A 20,052-nucleotide genomic window follows, 5' to 3' on the forward strand; every position below is an offset into this window, starting at 1 on the left:
CAATCTGCTCTGGTTAGAAAGCCAAAATACTTCAAGAAGAAAGTGATCTTCTGGAGAACTGGAGACCAGGCCATATTTTCTGAATCTTTGGCTCATTCTTGTAAAAGAGCAGCTATTTGTCATCCCTCAGATAAGATGGGAGCAAAGAGACAAGATTTTAGATAGTCATCCAAAACCACTCAGCAGCTCCACTGAGGTGAGCACTATTTTTTCCATAATAGGCATAGATTAACCTTTGTTGTTTTAATTTTTTTTTTTTTGTCTAAGTTATGACTCTCTGAGGGACATACTACACTATCAGCAAAATAGGTAGCTTGTTAGAAATGGGTACACCATAAACTAGCCCTATTACTAATTGCAGAGCAATGGTATAGTTCCCAACCATCCACTCTGGAAAAAAGTGGGAACCAGCCATACAGAGTAAGAGTGATACGAATTTTGGAGTCCATTGTTCATATTTTCCTTCAAATGGACTAACTTTCCCTATTTGCCATTTGCACACCCCTTACCTGCTCCCCTTGCTCTCCAAATTACAGTGCAGTTACTGTAGTTCAGCAGCTGTGGGTTAGAATTCAAGTTTATGACTGGTGTTTCTAAGGAGTTTTTGAAGAAAGTAATTCTTCAATCAGATTTACTTTTTTTCCCCATTGATATTTCCAGAAGATAGATTTTTTTGCTAAAGATGCAGTTTTAGTGACAAGATTTTAATTGGTGAAATGCTACATTGGTAGTTGATTTTTTTTGGTCATTTTTTTAAATAAAGAAAAAAAAAAGATTATTTGTTAACATTTTCAGTGGTGTCCTTAGAGCCTTGGTATGTTATTTTTCCAAGCTTGCTGAGAAGATTCTTATCTTGCACACTGAACAAAAACCACTTGAATATTTTGTGAGGATAATTCTGTCACATCCACAGGCTGATTCAGTGGTGTGCATGTGACTGATTTAACATTTGGCTATGTATTTAGGTGAGGAAAGGTGCAGCAAAAAAAAAAAAAAAAAGTTTTAGAAGGTGGTAGGAGTGTATCAGTCTCTCCAACTGTACCCTCGTTGAACTTCTTGTTTTGAAATCCAGACTAATAAAGTCAGTGCCTGCTGCTCTTCTTCTACCCATACTTCTCTGTAACAGTAAGTAGCCTGTATCATCTGCAGTGGGATGTCTGTAACTGTTCATGGGCTACTATTGTTATTTCACATAAACACACTGTAGCAGACTTCTCTCAGATAAGTTGTTTGTCATTACTGCCTCCCAAAAGTAGAATCCAAATACGCAATATTTATGCATGCTATCGGCTATTTGGAGATTTCAAAATAATGAAATTGTGGGGTTTTGTAAGTTTTTTTGTTGTTCTAGAAGCATAATCAAGGTGAAATTTGAACTTACTATGCACAGACAGTAATGTTTACTGTAACTTTATGTTGTTCCTGTATTCAGTTATGAAGATAATGATTGAGGGTTGACTGCCGTGGTCAATCATAAATGGAATTCTTTGCCATTATGTGCTAATGAGATCAAAAGAGACAAGACCACTACGCTAAAGGCTGTAAAATTGCAGCTCATGGGAATTAAAATCAAGGCTGGTGATACTGCCTTTCCCCCCCCATCACTTACTAACTGCTTGAATTTAGGTGAAGATTGTTACTGTGAAAAATCCCAGGGAGACCAGAAATATAGTGTTACCTGGAAAGAAGCATACTGACAACTGTGTGGCACAGATTTCTTTTTTAAGCTTCAAAGCTCAAATATTCTTCAATGAATGGCAGTCCCTGAGAAGGGATTAGATAAAATCTGATTAAGGAATTTAGCATTTCCTTCTCAGAAATCTGAAATAAAGAACACATCTCTAAACCTGAGATGCATTCATTCCCCTCCTGATGTGTGATCTGAGCAGAACTGTTTGGAGTATCTGGTATCTTTCTTAGTCAATGAGATATTTGTTCCCTCTGTTTCTTTTGCATTTAGCTAAAAGACGTTATTATCTCAGTGCAGGCAGATTTGTAGAGGCAGCAGATCCTGACCTTGACTTATTTTGTGTCAGTGCCTTTTTTTCAGCATTTTTGTGAGGAAGTATCAGAACTGGTTGTAGCTCTGTGAAGAGAGACAATGACTTCTTTCTTGAGGAAGGTGAGATACTAGTTCATAGGCACTAGTGGATTACTTAGTGCCCTTTGTTTTTAATGAACCTTCTTTAGCTGCAAGAGCCAGCAATGCCACCCATCTGGGGAGATTGCCATACAAAGGAGCATGTTTCTTCCAGTGTACGTGGAAGCAATTTAGAGAAGATCTGCAAGCCATGCTTATGTTTCTGCCCTTGCTGAAATGGTAGTTGCAAATAAAAGAAACTATCCCCGACTTCTAAATGAACACACCAAGAAGTACATCTGTCTTGGTTCCAGCTGGGGTCTGATATTGCCCAGAATAAGAGACACCTGAATGACACCTGATCTCAGAGGTGGAAATAAGTTACAACACTGAAAACATCTGTGTGCAATGGTGTAAACCCTCTGTTTTTCTTTAAAGCTGTGAAGCTGAAGAACTAGAGCAGTGAGAGATCATAGTAAAAAGCAGCTGCCATTGCATCATTGCAATGCTTTGAAAGCAAATGACCATAAATAAATGCTCTGGTAAGAACAAATGGTTTGAACTACATATCTTTTTTTTTTTTTTATTGCAAAACAATTGTTACAGAAATTTCAGAAAGTTCTACTGTAGTAATTGCCAACTTCTGCTTTTTATTACGTATCTAAACACAGTCTAAAAGTGCATTGTGAATCCAGTAGACCTTTGGAAAGGACCATTTTCCCTAGTGATATACATTTAGACAAATCATACTTGAAAAGCTTCATATTAGTAGGAATTTGTTTAAAATGACTTTTTAATCATTTTTCTCCCTTTATAAATGATTGTTACACACTTACAAATGATAGCCCAAATAATAAACGATTAAATAGCTATTAGTATAGTAAATTGCAAACACTGTTCCAGACAGCAGTAGCAGCATATAGACTCTCCTCATGTACAACAACTGCAGTGGTGGAGTAAGGATATAACTTTAATACAATTTACTCTTGTGCAGGCATAAAATTGTATTTCACAGCCAATTCCCACTTCTGTCCCTTCCATACCAAATGCTAAAATAAGCAAGAGTTACCATTTCCCTGCAGCAGAAACAGCAGCAAGTTCATAATCAAACATTTTTTTTCCTAATATTTTTTTCAAAATAAGTGCTGTGTGCCTCTACAAGAGATCTGAAAGCAGGCAGCAAACATCAAAAGGTCAGAGACTGTTTCACAACCGGTCTGGCTCAATAGCTCAGTCATTAGACTTCCTACTTGATGATGATTTAAATAATCTGTGCCATGACTCAAAGTAATATAGAGTTAGAAATACAGAACAAATCCATCCTCTGACCAAAGTCAAGAGTACTCCATTGAAATCAGTGGATTTTCTGCAGATTTGCACAAGCATCAGTAAGACCATAATCATAGTCAGTCTTCGAGAAGAGAAGCCTGTGTGACCTGCAGCTCACCCTGTGATCTGCTATACAGCAGGATAACTCTGCTGGGGTGCAGAAACTCAGTCCCCCCACATTCAGCACTACTGCTTTCATGCCAACGTGTGGCAAGGCCGGTGAATACCGCCTAGAGGAATGAAGGGTTTTTAGGTAAGGAGACACCCCCAGTGCTTTACTTCTGCCCAGTTTGGACTGTGCTTTTATTTGAGGTGGGTGAGGGAAAATTCATGCTTGAAAAACTTTCCCATTTCTTTTGCAGAAGGTTATCTATACCTGCTATCTTTTAACAGAACTGAAAAAGTGACCTTTGTTGAAACAATTGTGCCTATTTGTGCAAAAATGCAAATATACTATTATTTTTAAACAGGGGGGAGACATCACAACCGCCTAAGTTTTCCTAGGGAAATCCAGGAACAACCCGCTCATATTTCCCCTTCTGGTGATTATCAGATCTTCTTAAGTGTATAACCTGAGCAACATAACAAGACATTTATGCTTGTTTTGAGAGTTTGCACCATGAGTTTACTGACAATTTTGTTTCACTGGCTCGCTCTAAGCTAATATCTTTGATAACTCCTGCTCTCAGGACAGACACTTGTTTTCTCTGACTGCAGTCATTGGACTAAGGCTGTGTGCTGCTACCAGCACTTTTTCTTTTTCAGCAGTTGTGTAGCTGCATTTTCCATGAGCTGACAGTTTCTAAGAAACAAATCATTTTCTTCTCATACAAAAAATATACCTAACTAAGATATTTATCCCCTGACAAAAGGCTATCCATTCCACAAAAGGTACAAATCAGTGTGGTTTTTTTTAAATCTTTTTTTTTACCAAAAAATCTATAAATGGAAAATGATAAAAAAAGCAATCTATATCCAGAACCCAGAGGGATTTCCTTATGTGGTTGAATGGATGTTTTGGTTTTTCATTATGTTTTCAAATTATCCCCTCACTGCCATTTGTTAACTGGCACTTGTGCTAAGAACAATGATGTAGCACCTTATCTCTTCCAAAAAAAGAGAGAGCCAAATGTCTGAGCACTGCTGTAGGTTCGCATTTTGTGTTGAATATTTCAATTTCATAAAATACAATTGTCATTTAAAAATAATTAAAAAATCACTTACTTTGCTAAAGATCAAACATAATGGAAATAATGTAAACATCCAAAAGCTTGAATTCATTCCTAACTGGATTCATCTTTACAGGCAGGCAATAGCAAAATGTTAAGTCTCATAGTAGTCCAAAGAAACTCATGGAACAATGCATGCATTTTCATTGACACAAAAAAAGACTGGACTGTAAGGAAGATAAACTACTTCAGTCATATCACACTGTTATTGTGAAAGAATAATGTGCTATTATCCAATACCTAGGACAAGTGTATACCCCAACTGTAGAATAGCATCACTTAAACTGGAAACAACAGAACAAATTACTATAGGAAAATATTTATAAAATACTGTACACCGCTTCCTCAGTTGGCCAGCATATGTAAACAAACAGCTAAGTTCAGTTGAGTTTCAAAATATTAATAAAGTTCATTTATCTTATAATCTTTTGCATAACATGCCAGTTCGTCTTTCACACTATCACAACTCACCTGTCACAGCCCACAGTGGCTCATTAGAGGTTTATACTTCAGCTCATACAGACATTTAAGTGGAGCTATACAGATAAATGTGTGAAACATACCAAACTTACACACTGTGACCAGAAATGCATATTCCATATGTAAGCTAATAATTGGAGAGTGGAACTTATAATGCTCGATGCAACATGTGCTAGTTTATTGAATGTTACAGATTTACAAATGAGACCTTATTACGTGATATTAAAACTGTCCTGTAACGTTCACTAATATTACCACATGTCACAACTACACTGGTTTATATACGGGAGATATGTATATATGTGTGTGTATATATATCTATTTTATAAGCTATCCTTTGATACAGAATATGTCATATGGCACATGCTATAGCTACATGATGATGGATGATAAGATTTCTACTCTCACTAGATGGTCATAATATCGGGAATAGGAGATCTGGTCCCATTGCAAGAAATGGGTGTTTTATCATCAAATTAAAAAGGAGCAGTTTGATGCAACGTGTAAAAAACAGGTGAAGACAAAATAATCTAACATCCATCATAATATATTCTATAGACACCACATTATAGAATAAATGGGAAACTTTCAAGAAAAGTAGTGTTCTGACATCTTGCAATCACACTTTTAACGTCTGAATTTACATTTTATATATAATGGCGAATTTAAAGAGGTAAATAAAGTGTCCTGTTTAACTTTACCTGGAATGTGTGCTCCAGATCAATAAAGTGCTGTATTCTAAACTTTTATACAGCTTCTGGGTTTGGCAAATTCCTTCACCCTGACAAACTAATCAATGAAATCTACCCCAGAGGAGAGCCCTATGCCTTGAACTAATTCACTAAGTGCTGCTGAGGATTTTCTAATGAATCTGAAGTTCCTCTAGAGTAGGCCGATAATAATGGTGGAAGTGAAAGAATCCATGAATAGTTTTAGCAGACATTCATAAAAGTAACAAAGAAAACAGTGAGAATATCCCCCTCTACTCACCAAGGATAGGTACATAGATTTGGAGAAGCCTTAGGAAAAGGCTGCTAGCGAAAGTTGGCACATTTGAAGCAGACTGTTAAACACAAGTTCCTTTGCCCCTCGGTGTTTTGCTATTGTTAAACAACCAGCCTGTCATAGGCATGCTTCATAATGCACAGAAAGGTTTCTGACCTTTCCTGGTGTTGCCATGTGACCGTGATGCTGCACATGGACTGCAAGGCAATTGCATAAACACGGTGTCTTGGTGGAGTTCAGCTCACTGAAAGCCTGATCAAAGAGATGAAAGCAAGGAACGCATTGGTGCAGGAAGTATGAAACACATTGTGCTTGAAGTCTCCATGCTGCATTTCTTTATTTCCTGAAATTTCCACCGCAGTGTCTTGGTACCTAAATGCTTTCACCTTCTGTGCCTCTTTTCTTGAGGCTGATGATTATTTTTATGTCTGGATTTGTTGCCTTTCAGTCTTAGCTCTCATATGGTGCTCAGAGTCTCCCAGGTTTAGAGCCCAGTGAGAATATGTCAGCCTGCATTTTCAAAGCTGCCTTACAGTTTTAGAAGATAATTCCCATTTAAATAACGGGAAGTATGCACCCCACTCTCATGTGTTCGTTTTTAATAACAAGAAAGAGCTGGTTCTACACAGACATTGGTCATTGTAGAAATGTTTTAATCTTCAGTAGCACTAGCTTCAACTCTTTAGAAGCTTAAAAGTTGTGCCTTCATAAAGGATGTGAAAATTTGATCCAGTTGCAGTTTATGCTTCTCTACCCTTTTCCTATCTTCCACACCCTTCCACCTGTGACCACTGTGATATCTTCTCATGAGATGTTTGAAATTGCTGTAGACATTGTGGAACCTTAGGAACACGAATAAGGGCAGTGGAGTTATGACTGTCTTCAACCAAAACCCATAAGTGCGTTACCATTCAGATATCCTTTATCCTGCTAAAATCCATGTTGTGTGATACACTGCTACACAGTGGAAGCCTAGTTGCTGCTGATGGCTTCTGCTGTTTACAGAAACCTGCAGTTTCACTTTGGTTCTTTAACTTACCTTAAAAGCATACATTTTTTAGTGGTTTCTAGTCCTCTGCCAAGAAAATTTCCCTTAAGCAACTTCAGCCTAATTGTATTAATCCAGATTCAGATTGATTGATAAACCTTGTACATTTTGAAATGTTTGGGGGAAAAAAAAAAAAAAGGTGAATATTTTTAGGTGAGAGAATGATGTGAAAAATTGGCAGGTCGAGTGGAACAGCAAAAAGAGCCTGATAGCAGCTTGGTGCATAAGAGTCCCCAATTTGTACACGTACTTAAGCGGATCAGTGGGTTCCTGTGCTTTGCTCTGATCACCCTGTTCTTACTGTTCTGTGACATCCTTAGATTTAGTGAGACAACATATTGATGACGAATGTGATAAAAAAATAAATACATACTATTCCACTTAATTACATTCATCCTGAGCTTGTTCAGCTGGAATGCCTGTTTTATACAGGAAGTCACCTGATATATTAACACCAATTCTTCCTCCATTTAAGCTGCAGTACAGAAGGCATTTAATTTCCCTTTCTGCTCTTGAAAATACAAACTTTTTGTGGCACTAGAAGTTGATACAAAAAGAGACAAGTGAATTCTGTGGTCATTATCTTGTTCATCTTTCTTCATTTCCACAAGCGTGGGATGCAAGGGATTTGGGAGACTTGGTTTGTTTGCTGCCAGTTCCTACAGAAACAACAAATGCTTTTCATCAGTCTTCACAATGGTGAAACAGATGAAAAAGAAGTCATGATTGAAGTTTAGAACATCTAACTTGTACCTCTCTTTTTGCCAGTTGATTCATGCATCCTAAAAACTTGAATAAACATCAAAGATCTTAGGATGCCTCCTAATAAAAAGCAGATTTCTGAACCTACTAATTTATTTCTTGTGGCTTCATAAAGGGGGATTGTTATTCCTGTTGTTTACTGAAGTCTTTGTAAAGCTTCCATCCCTCCCTTTTTCCTTAAGTGCAAATGTCAACAGGGTCAAGATGCTACAACTCAGTGGGCAATACTGAGATTGACAATGTGCTCCCTTGACCAGTGGCCAATGCCAGCCGCAGTTGTCATGGGGTGACATGAGGGTTTCTTTTAAATTCTGCTAAGAAAAACGGACTGGAGAGCAGATGACCGTTAGACTGCTGGTGAGCTTTGTCTTGGCCTAGCTATGCTTGCTTTCAAAGCTGCGGAAGGCTCCTGTTCTTGACAGTCTCCTCATGGACAGGCTGTCCCCTCTGCTCTCTGGCCTCGAGGACTTACTCCTCTGGAAGGGGTTCCGCAGGCCTGTTGCATTTCGCTGTCTGTCAAGTTTGTCGCTGATGGAGTAGCTCTTCCGTGTGTGCTGTGCATACAACATATTGGACTCCTCTGCAGAGTAGCTGTTGGCCCGCTCTATTTTTGGAAGCGGGATGCTGTTGGCTAGAGTTCTTGTAGCACTGCCATCTTGAGGAGATACGGGGACCCCCTTCTTGTCTTTGGCCTCAATATCCTCATGATCAGAGCTTGGGTGGCTTAGTTCGGCTTCTCTTTCTGGGTGGCAGCATCCCAAGTCCTCCACTTTGCCCCCAAGACTTCCAGGGAAACTGGCCCTCTCTGCGATGGCCTGGGGAGCACTCACACATCTCGTGTCTATGCAGTCTGTAATACTTGTGTACTCTGCTGTTTTGACTGGGACACCAAGGCTGCTGAAGTAGCTTCGAGATGGAGAGAACATAAAACTGTGAGATTTCACAATTGGTGTTTCCTCCAGAATAAATGGAGTTGTCGCCAGATAACGACTGCTTTTAGATCGCTCTAAAGTGTGATACAAAGGAGGGTCTGAATCCCAAGGGATCTGGCACTCTGTGATTTGCGAATACTCTGAAGAAAATGCTCTTGTTTCTATTCCAGAAGTTTCTTCATAATCAAGACTCCTGCCAGAAATTTTTTCACCAGGTGTACTGCTAATGTACGCACTGTTAGCTAAAATAGAAGAGGCTATGTGAGCCTGCAGAGCCGCCTCTCCAGTACCAAGAATATTTATGGAGCTGTCGAGAGGCTCTGTGTCAGAATGCAGCTCATCCATGGCAGAAACGTAGATGTCTATACAAGATGAAGGCCTCCTGGAGTCTGGGGCAATTGACAAAGTGCTGGCAGGGGCTAAGGGAACCTTTACTTCTTTTGCTATTGAGTGTGAACTGATAGCCCGATGCAGGCTTGGAGATCTTTCCTTAAAAATGCTTTCCAGCTTTTCCAACCCACACTTGTCCTTCATACTTGTTGCATAGAAAGAGTGGCTTCGCATGCGAGGTGTAATTGTAGGAGACGTTGGGGACATGGACTCCTCTCCTGTGGGATCTATGCTCTCTTGAAGCTTGTAAGTATTTCCTTCCTGACTATTGAAGCTACTCTGCCTCACAATGTAGGCTGCATCAGTACAGTCAGATGAGGTTCTGGATCGTATCTTGGTCGTCTCACCTCTCTCTATGCCGGTCAGTTTTTCTAGGGCAGTCACCATTCGTCCCATCATATCTTCCAGCTGTGCAAGCCTGATGTCAACAGTCTGTAGAGAGGCCTTCATGCAGTGCTCTCGCTCATTTACTTCTTCCAGTCTCATGGCCATGTTCTCTACCCTTAAAGAAGGGGAAAATTAAACAGGTTAATTTCTACAAAACAGTGATGTTCAGCTAATAGATCACCAAAACAAATGGGAACAAACAAGCCTTAAAATTCAAAGCAAATGTACACCACCTCATATGCTTCAGAACTCTGCTAAAAGAGGTTCAGCAAACAAATATCACTCACTCAGGAAACTGCTCCAGTGCGTTAAACCAAGGGTGTCTGCTTCATAACACAGACGGGGTTCTGTGTGTGCCCTATTCCAGGGGCAGGATTTACTACAGAAATGTTACTATGATTTGCTGCCTCTCTGCTGAAAAAATTTCTAATTAGATTGTTACAAATGAATAGCACTTAGAAGAGCCACCACATGACGTTGTCCTCAGTTATGACATAGGCAGGACCACAGTTAACTGCAGGAACTAAATGGAGTAATCCCCCCCTTTTTTTTCTTCCTGATGTACACTCCAGGTTTACACCATCTAGTGCTGTGTGGACCTAAGGAGATAGTTTCTTCATTCTCTGATTAATTTTTAGCTCAGGTTTATAGAAAAAAAAAGTATCAGCTATTGTATTGAATGTAAGTAATATCAAGTAAATTATGCACAAAAACTGCAGGGAGAAGGACACTGATCAAACCGAATACACCCTGCAATAGGGTATGCACACCAAGACTGCTCCATTACTGTAATTGTGCTTTGAGTAGTTTGTGTTAATAGTTCAGGGATTGAAATGATGGATTTTAAAGTTATTTATTAGCTACCTATCACAATATATAAATAAAAAGTTAAAGCATTCATGTGTGATCCTAATTTAAACTTCAGTATATCTTTTCTATACTATGGATCTGTCTAATTTTAAAATGTTTTCAACTTTAAGGTGAACAGTGTACTAATTTATTCCACTGGCTTTCAACCATTTCAGTTTTCTGGCTTCTAAAAACATCTCTACTGAGGTATTTTTATGCAGTCCTCTAGTTTTACACAATGAAATTGCCTTTAGCACATATGAAAATTCTTCTCATAATTATTTCCTCTGGTTGTCATCCCTAGGGTAGACTAAGGATCTCTATTATCTGCCAAAGACATATTAAAAGCAACACATTTATATAACTATCTTTGTTTCTTTGCCTGATTTTTAAGATTACAATTCTGTTTTTCCCCTTTCCACCAGACACTGAAAAATTGAACAGAGAAGTGGCAAATACCAAATGGCAGGATTTCCACACTTCCCACAAGTCTCTTCCTGTCTGCCTGCAATTCACACTCAAATATTAATAGGCACCCTATCAGTCATAGCCAGGACTCTGATGAGATAAGTATCATCTTCTTCTATGGTTTGTTGATTTATCAACAGGATGAGTGACCTGGAACTGGCAACAATATAAACACACTTACTTGCCCAGAAGAAAACCAGATATTAGTAATGAATGAGTACTGGGCAGCATTAATGCTCTGTTAATTAATGCACAGAACTTTAGTTGGTAAAACACTGAGGTCTGATTGCCTCATGGTGATGAGCAACAGAAACCTTCCTGGAGAGAGGAGAGGGAAGAGGGTGAGGCTGCTCCTTACAGCGAGTCTCACATTCCTGTGAAATACGGGCTTTTTCTGTTGAGGGTTCTGAGTTTTGAGAGCACAGGCACAGAAAATCAAATGTGAAGCAGCAGCTGCATTGTTGTGATCTGATTTCAATAGATGAATGGCCAGGTAATCACTGCTAATAAATGAGCCAGTAGTTTTAAAGAATCTCATTCGACTCCTCCTATGATCATGTAAGCACCAGTCCACCTCTAGTTCTAGCAGCTTCTACAGCAAAACAGTTGAACATTATTGCAAGCACAGGACATAATTCTACAGTGAGAAAAGAAGTTTATGTGGGAAGCAGTTGGTTTTCCCTCACATTATTAGTTATCTGAACTGCTATTTCATAAAAACAATTAAACTTTTGAAATATTTATCAGCTAATAATTGAGTGCCTCATCACACATTGATCTTCTGTAACAACTGCTCCAAAATGAAGAGCAGATCACCATTTTAGGGCTGTGAGGTACATGGAACACTTGAGGAACCTCCTGGATTTTACTTGAGAATGCTCAAATTATGACCAACAAAAATCATTCACCCCACAAACCACCTGTCAAAGAAATGGAAGGAATTTATAACAGATAAATGGATAGTCTTGGGGGGTTTGTTTGTTTGTTTGTTTGTTTTCCTCTTGCTTTGAGAGATGTACACAAATGCAATTGTTTTCATTTTTTTTTTAAATACAAACATAGCCAGTTGAATTATTGCACTTGGTTACATATTTACATCTGAAATATGAGCAGAACCTTCCATAGAGAGATAAATTCTGCATCCTGGATTCATGTGAGTCCTGTGCAGTGTTACTGAACACAAACTATTGCACCCCAAGATGAACCTGGAGTCATACCTTGCTGGTACATGTTGATATATTTGTCCTGCCTTCCCTGAACATGATCTATTAGCTCGTGCCAGAGGCACAGAGTGTGAGACTTGTGGTACTGCTGGTCAAAACAAAGGGAGACTTTTGAGTTACATGGTCTGTTGGTTGCTATGGAGGTAATCACGGATGTGATTACATTGGTAGTAGTGGGAAATTTATATAGAAACTCAACAAGATAAGGATAGCGCAGTCTGTGTTCAGAAAACAGGAGTAACCACAGATGTGCACAGACATTGGGATGTACATATATCTATTTACACTGGACAGGCTCTGATTATGTAGTTTTATTCACAAAAATAAAGCTGGCATGATAATGATCTCCTCCAAATCCCAAGCTACTAGCTGAATTCAGTCACTTTTTAAAAAATACATATTGCGTAAGGCCACTCCAAGATTTTTTAATAAATACATATATTTCTAATTTGTGAAATTTTCTTATATTAATGTTCAACTCTGCAGTCATTCATCATGCAGAACAGCACCATGCTCTGGGAGTAATCCTACCAGAAACATGATAAAATCACATCAGCCAAACACTGTGGACATAAGAGAATATGTTCTGGAGAAATACAGTCATAATCTGGTCCATAAGAAGTTTTAATAAGTGAAGATTTTTTTTTTTTACTTTCCCACATTGTTAATTGTCTTGCACTCAGTGAATAGATAGCTAGAGCTGTATTTCCTTCAGGAACAGCTTTGAACTAAACCCCTATTTAAAAATAAGAATGCCCAAGCTTTGCTTTGGACTTTTTTTTCCATGTTTTTTGAAAATAGTATAAACCTTTTGGCAAATCTCACAATATCCATGTATGATGTCTCCTTTGCACCTGTGCTCTTCCTTACAGCAAGATTTATCCAAAGTATGAGAAGGTGCCAAGCCATCCTAACAGATGGGAATGAGAACAGAAAAAGAGAAGGCTGCGTGTAAAATGTTCATCAATTGTATTCTGCTGAAACTCAAAAATTATTAATAGTGAAAACAAACATGGACTATCTGAGGACAATATTCAGTAACCAGGGAAAAAATAGGAACTGGGAACCTGGAAAAGATTTTATATTACCTGTGATAAAACTTTAAAATTATGTTTTGGAAGATGATGGCTTTTGCTGGCATTCATTTTGGTTATATTTATTTTTAACCTTTGCACATCAGTTTATCAATAACTTAATTAATGATTGGCACTTTTTGAGAAGTAGACCTCTTAACTGAATGCTAGAATTAAGTTTACAAGTTCCTTTGCAGACCTATGTCCATTTTTAAGGCATCATTTATACTTCAAAATCCCTATCAGCTGGTGCAAAGACTGTAGACACTGACAGTCACTTACAGGGGTATCCACCCTGTTTGTTGTAGATGACTGTAGAATGGTTTGCTTTAAGTAAAACACATTATAAATAAATAAACTGGACAGCAGTTCCCAAGCCTGTAACAGGCTATTGGTACTCTGCCTGAGATCTTTTGGTAAACCATTGCTGATGAATGCTAGCCTGTTTTCCCAGATGCAGTGGTTTCTGCAGGGTAGGAACGTGGGGTTGTCCTGGCTTTGTTCCCACCTAGAGCATAAGATCACTTAACTCCGTGACCACAGAGAGATGATGCGGATTCACAGACCTTTCTTACTGTCACTCTGTGACATGTGTGGTTGGATCTGGTAGACTCATTAACAGCCCTTTTACCAAACCAAACCAAACCAAACCAAACCAAACCAAACCAAACCAAACCAAACATATTTCCGTGCACTTCAGCCTGCCATCTGTGAAATCAAGATAATATGTCTTCATTCACACAGATGCTGTTAGTGTAATTGCACTTCAAAGTGTTAAGGTTCTATAGTAATGGACACCATATAGTACCAAAGATGACATAATATTTAAAAATATATTTTTTAAACACTACTAGGATGTGATCCTGCTCCATCTGGAATCAACAAGAGGTTCTGCATTGAGTTTGAAAGATATGAGACCTGTTCATATGGAAAAAAATGCCTACTGAAGAGATTGTTTTAGTGGCTTCATGCCAGACCAAGAGAAATAGTGCAATCTTTTTTATTCATATTACGCATGTCTGTGCTGCTCAAAATGTGCCACTGAAAGCTGCAAGTTTCACAGTGATTAGAAAAGATCCCCTCTGGAAGAGAAACCATGTAGCCTTGCATCTTCTCTGTTTTCTTTGTTTTACAGTTTATTAATTGGACAAAGATATCTCTATATAGAGACTATAAAATGGAAATGTGTATTTTAGGTATCTGAATGTTCCATGGGTTATAAAAAGGAATTTTTATATTTTAGATTAAGAACACTTCAAGGGATACTTCCCTGGCCATAACTGCAGACAAAATCACAGATCTGGGCTCCAGTTTTTAAAACGTGTGTTATTACTTAGATGATACTGATTCCTCAAAGATCTTTAAAGTATTTCTCAGATCTTCGAAGTATTTGCACTTGCCTTGTGTGGTAGATCATTGCAGTTGATTTGGCAAGAAAAGAAGAGAGCTATTATGAAATGAGAACTGCATTCACTTGAGATTTCATTGCTCCAAGTTCTAGTAGAGTGCTTGGGTCTCAGAGTGCCCTCTGTGCCTGATGGGGTAGCTACCTGGGTCTCCTTTATAGAGCTGGGGCATGCTGGTTTCCACATTACACTATTGGCTAAGGTAAACAGATTTTCAAAGAACTATTTGTCTGTGGGACTCAGGTGCTTATCTTCTTTTAGGATTCATAATCCTGCACTCTCTTCTGGAACCAGGTGCTTTAAACTGCTCACTGAAAATAGAGATAAGGGATCTTTTTCTATAAAACAGGGCCAGCACACAGTGCAAAGGCAGACTGCTATGTATTCATTTTCAAGAACTTAGAGCACTTGTGTAAAGTAGAGGAGGTCCCAGATGGATTACTTATTTACAGAGACTTCAAATATACCATTTCTTTCCTTGACCACCAAAAGGAAAGCTATGCCTGAATGGAGATTTGAACCTGCACCTATGATTTCTGGGTTAGTTCTCTGACCACCGGACTACCAGAACACAAAAAAAAAAAAAAAAAAAAAAAAAAAAAAAAAAAAAAAAGATACTCAGTTGGACCACAGATCAACTGAGCCCACTGTCTTAATTTGAAGCACATGTAATTCTTGCCCCCTTATAGTCTCCAGTCTCTAAACATTTTCTGTGCAGGCATTTCATGGGCTCAGTTTGATCTCTGTGTATTTAGCAGTCCTTACAGCATTTCTCTTCCATAAGCTTGTCTAGTCTCCATTTGAACCCATACAGACTTTTAGCTGCCATCATCATCTTCTTTAAGACCTTATCAAGGCCTTTGCTCTATTCTTCTACTTACTGCATTAAAAAATAATCTATTTTTGTTTATTTTGAACCTGGGCTCCTACTACACTATCCGTTGTTCATCTGTATCTTGTTCTGGGAGAGACAGCAAACAAACAATTGATTTCTACTCACTGTTGCCTTGCACTTCTAATTTTATAGACTTCTATAATTTCATTCCTCATTTATGTCTTACAGACCATGTAGAGCTGGGTTACTTAGCCATTCTTTGTGAGGAAACCACTCCATGCCTTACCATACTCCCCCTTTAATACCCTTTTCGAAAATACGCATTTTAGGAGTGGTGTTTTCAGTAATGCAGATGATGAAAGGGTATTATATCTGCTAATCCTGCTCTGGGATAGATTTATTTCAAAACCAAATTAAAAGTGTGTTTCATTGCCTAGTGAAAACATGTTTTAGGCATAGCTGCACCAGGGGCCATGCTAGAAGATCATGTATGAGGAGAAGAGTGTTCTGTGTAATCTGTGTGATCAATTACAACGACAACTCACCTGACCTATGTTATGCATGTTCCGTTAGAGTACTCATGGAATGGAATATTCGGTGGTTCATAAATTTGGTGACTACCTGACTGGACATTGCCCTAAAATATTTATTGGTAACAGTGCTATGAATCAAAAACCAAACTATGTTCTTGATATTTAACTCTGTTGCTCAGCTGCTGCGTGATGGAAGCATATAAGTACCAAAGCAGAATGGCAGTCTTAGGGATTTTTAGGACTGACAAATTTGAAGACTGCCAACTTCTACTAAATTAACCTATTACCTGTGTCCTTTGTGCATTTCTTTGTGCTAAGTGAAAGGTCTTGCTCCTTTTAAAGTAATTTCAAGATCCCTGTTGCTTTCAATGAAACTAGCTTGCCTAGCGAGGCCATGCTGAAACAATGCTCACTCTCTATCTGAATGCCTTGCAGGTCAGTGCTAAAGCTGTAGTTTTCACTGAAAAACTCTCATTTACTCTCCCCCTGTGTTCTGACCACTTGTGCTCTAAAGTTCTGCTTTAAGAACTGAAATGCAAGAATAATTTGTGTTTCTCACTATGTCAGCTGTGTTCTAATACAACTGGTTAAAAGAGTTGCATTTTCAAAACTTTGAGGAACATTTACTTTAGCAAAAAAAAAAAAAAAAAAAAATTCACCATCTTTTATTGCTCTACATTTTAGTTAAGACTTTTAAAAATACCCCAATTTTTTCCCTTTTCAAGAAAAAGAAATGAGGGGTGAGAATGGCAACAGAAACCATTTCCAGATCAGCTTATGAGAGAATAAACAAAAAAAGTGCACCTTTCTGAAGTGACACGGATTCTTTCATCATTGGAGGAGTTGAATCTGTCATCCTTTTCTCTAAAATATTCTTCTATGCACTGCTCTTCAAAATCATGGACTTTTTTCAATTCATCCTCAGTTATGAAAAGTTCTGTGGAAACAATGGAAAAATGTGAATTTGTTGAAGATTAAGCCATGAAATTAACTGTGTTCTTACTGTGGAATTCATGGACTAAACCTTCAAAATCCAGCTTCAAATTTATGTAGCATTTTGGTATGAAAGCAGATAGATGTAGCTAATTACCAAATTAGTGGCTTCAATTATATATGCTTCTGGAGATGGAAACAGTTAAGCAGCAAGTGCTAAGCAAATATGAATATATTTTGATTGCATGAGATCTAAACACAGCTGCTGGTCAGGTCCTGGAGAGACAGTGGGAGCCAAAGCCCACCTGTAACCTAATACAAATACAATTACATTAGCAAACTGCGGGGGCTGCAGGGTCTGTTTGAAATGGCAGGAGCTGATATCTGCAAGCAGCAGCAAAGGCTGTGTCAGACAGTGTGATGTGAGTGGGAGGAGAGCAGATTGGTTGCACTTGCACCTCTGGTGCCATCACATGGCCCCAGATCCCTTCTTATAGAGAGGTGGGTTGTGGCATGGGCCAATGTTGGGAAGAGATCCCTTAGCTCTATGTGTCTGTCATGTACACTGGGGGAGGTGGAGATCTACTTTGAAGAACTTCAGAGAAGAGGAGAGAAAGTGTCATCGAAATAATCTGACAGGTTTTCCACCATGCTTATGGGGATTCACATTAAGGCATCTGGAGAAACTACTTCAATTTAAGTCAGTGTCATGGAGAGGACATATGTCTTCAAAATAATTATTTCTCACCATCTCTCATCTTATCTAGACAGAAAGTGTGTTGGGGGGAAGTATGTGCTGTTTGCTCCAAAAGTAGGAATGCTCCCTCTCTATTTTCAGAAATAGAATGGATCTGAATATGTGATGGACTAGAAGAACTGCAGCAGTAACAGGCCTCTTGCAGCAGCAAAAGAAACCCCTTTGCTTTGAAAAACAAAGTGGGGAACAACCCCAGAAATTCCCGGAACATAGTTTCTTTAGGGTTTTGAGAACTAAGGATTGGGCAATACAGGTAAAACTGACTCAGGTAAGATTTTTGCAGTTAACAGTAGTTCTCTGATGGAAAGGTTACCAAGGTGCTGGACTCAGCCTTCATTCACGTCAGACACTGGGTACTAGCAAGTCCCACTCTGTAAATTGTGTAAGGCTTACTTAATCCATAGTCTCTCTCATCTGGGTCACTTTCGTGCTTCCGCCATCTGCAGCAGAGGTGCTGGAATATCATGGTCATATGGCTGAAAATGATCAGAGGTGGTGGGAGAACAGGTCTTTCATGAAACGTCATGATCAGCTGGTATCTTTGAAACTTCCACACCTGGTTGGATATGGATTTCACTTCAAAAAATGTATTGCTAGTAAGCAAGAAGAGGAAAATAACATCAGATTGAAATGGTTTTGGGTATTTTACCAAAGATGATATGAAAGCAGCTTAACTAGACACATTTCAGTAACAGCAGTAAATGTTTCCTTGTAACAAAGAGAGGAAGGAGAACCAAAGAAATTAATAAGTTTGTGCTTCAGCAAAGCACAGTGGCAATCAGCCATTTCAACATATCTTACTACTGTGTATGCCTGTTCTGTACCACTACTGAGTCTTACAACAACGCAATGAGACAGGACAGTACTTTTATTCTTGTTTTCTGTATCAGAAGTGAATGATGCCGTAACTGAACTTTACATTTTTTGGCTTCTCTGCCCTGATTCCCATCAGGTGGCTGTCCTTGGAAATGAGACAATGTGAAGAACTTGGCATTTCCCTCATTCCCTGGGGACAAGCTACTGCCTCTTTTGCTCTTTCATCATCACATCCTCTGACATTGGATCTCAGCCAAAGTCTTCAGCTTAGCCGCCTTCTTAGGCTGTGAATAATGTCCACACTTCCTCCCCCACCACCCCCCGTCCCCCCAGAGTCCATACTTTGCAATTTGCCACTCACTTAAAAACAGCAATGAGAAGGTTCACCAAAAGGATGTTTGCAACCAAAAGGTAACAGGCCATGATAGCAGGAACGATCCATGCCCCTGTCTTGCAGGGAGGTAGCTGGATTATTTTGCCATCTTCTCTGGTTTCATTTTGACCACAAGGAGCTGGGAACGAAAATTAAAAAAAAAGAAAAAAAAAGGCACAAAATGGGAATGAATCTTATGTTTTCAGTGCCTCTTACAGAAATACTTAAATATTTATAAATGCCTGTCTGTCAAAGCAGTAGCTTCCAAAAAACAGTGGCATTGATGCTCCCCTCAAGAAGCCTGCTCCTGATATCACAGATTTTACAAGCAGAAGTTCTTGTTACTGTGCATTGTTTGCCATGAATACAAAGATACTCCCCTCAGAAACTGCAGGAGACAGGCATGGTGTGAGTAATCTGCCTGGTTGCATATAGCTAAAATATCATGGTATTCTGGCAGTAATTAGTGGCTGTGCAAATAAAATGATAAAAATGTTTAATCCTGGAAAAAGGCTTATGGATTACATTTTTAATGATGAAAGCTTGGTCTTTTTTGAGTGATGTAGAGGGATGTGATAAATAGCATAAGGAAAAAGAAGTACATGAAAATAAATTATCAAGTAGACATTTATTGCTGTGCACTGCACTGCCCTGCAACCCTCTGGGACATAGTCATAATGACCCACTGTTATTAAGGACTTTTGACTACATGCCTAGAAACAGTGGGGAAGATTACCGAGTCTTTACTAAACAGGTAAAAGGACATGTAGGCAGCAGAGCTGCCACCTGTTTCTTCCCTGAATACTTTGGATCCAAAATGTTCTCAATATTAATATTGCAGAACTGAAGCAAGGAGAGGGAAAACGTTGTGAAATAGTTTTCTTTGCTTATTTTTTTACATGCTTTCATGCGCTCTGGCAGATGATCTGTATTTGCAAGTGTCTGTTCAGTTTACGTCTTTTTAGCCTCAGTCCTTGTGATCCTAAGTACCTCTGTAATTAGCTCTTCAAGAAAATAACTGAAGAAGCAGCTTACATATACAAAACATCTTAGCAAATTTTGTGCGGCACTATATCTAGCTTCACCTTGTTCCCATCAAAAAGAAGTTTAAGCAAGGAATTTTCACAGTGCTCAGCACTGGCTC

At 38.8% G+C, this 20,052-nt stretch overlaps 1 protein-coding gene across 1 annotated transcript in view; it reads right to left on the minus strand.

The window, feature by feature from the left end:
• Window positions 1-8,307: 8,307 nt before the first annotated feature.
• LOC103772669 (transient receptor potential cation channel subfamily M member 3-like) overlaps window positions 8,308-20,052 on the minus strand; it is an 87,742-nt gene continuing 75,997 nt past the window's right edge. The window contains 4 exon segments of the mRNA XM_008940009.1: window positions 8,308-9,757; window positions 16,834-16,966; window positions 18,113-18,312; window positions 18,897-19,047. Of these exon segments, the coding sequence (XP_008938257.1) occupies window positions 8,308-9,757; window positions 16,834-16,966; window positions 18,113-18,312; window positions 18,897-19,047 (1,934 nt within the window).

This window comes from Merops nubicus, unplaced genomic scaffold (assembly GCF_000691845.1).
Source record: "Merops nubicus isolate BGI_N331 unplaced genomic scaffold, ASM69184v1 scaffold7335, whole genome shotgun sequence".
Lineage (NCBI taxonomy): Eukaryota > Metazoa > Chordata > Aves > Coraciiformes > Meropidae > Merops > Merops nubicus.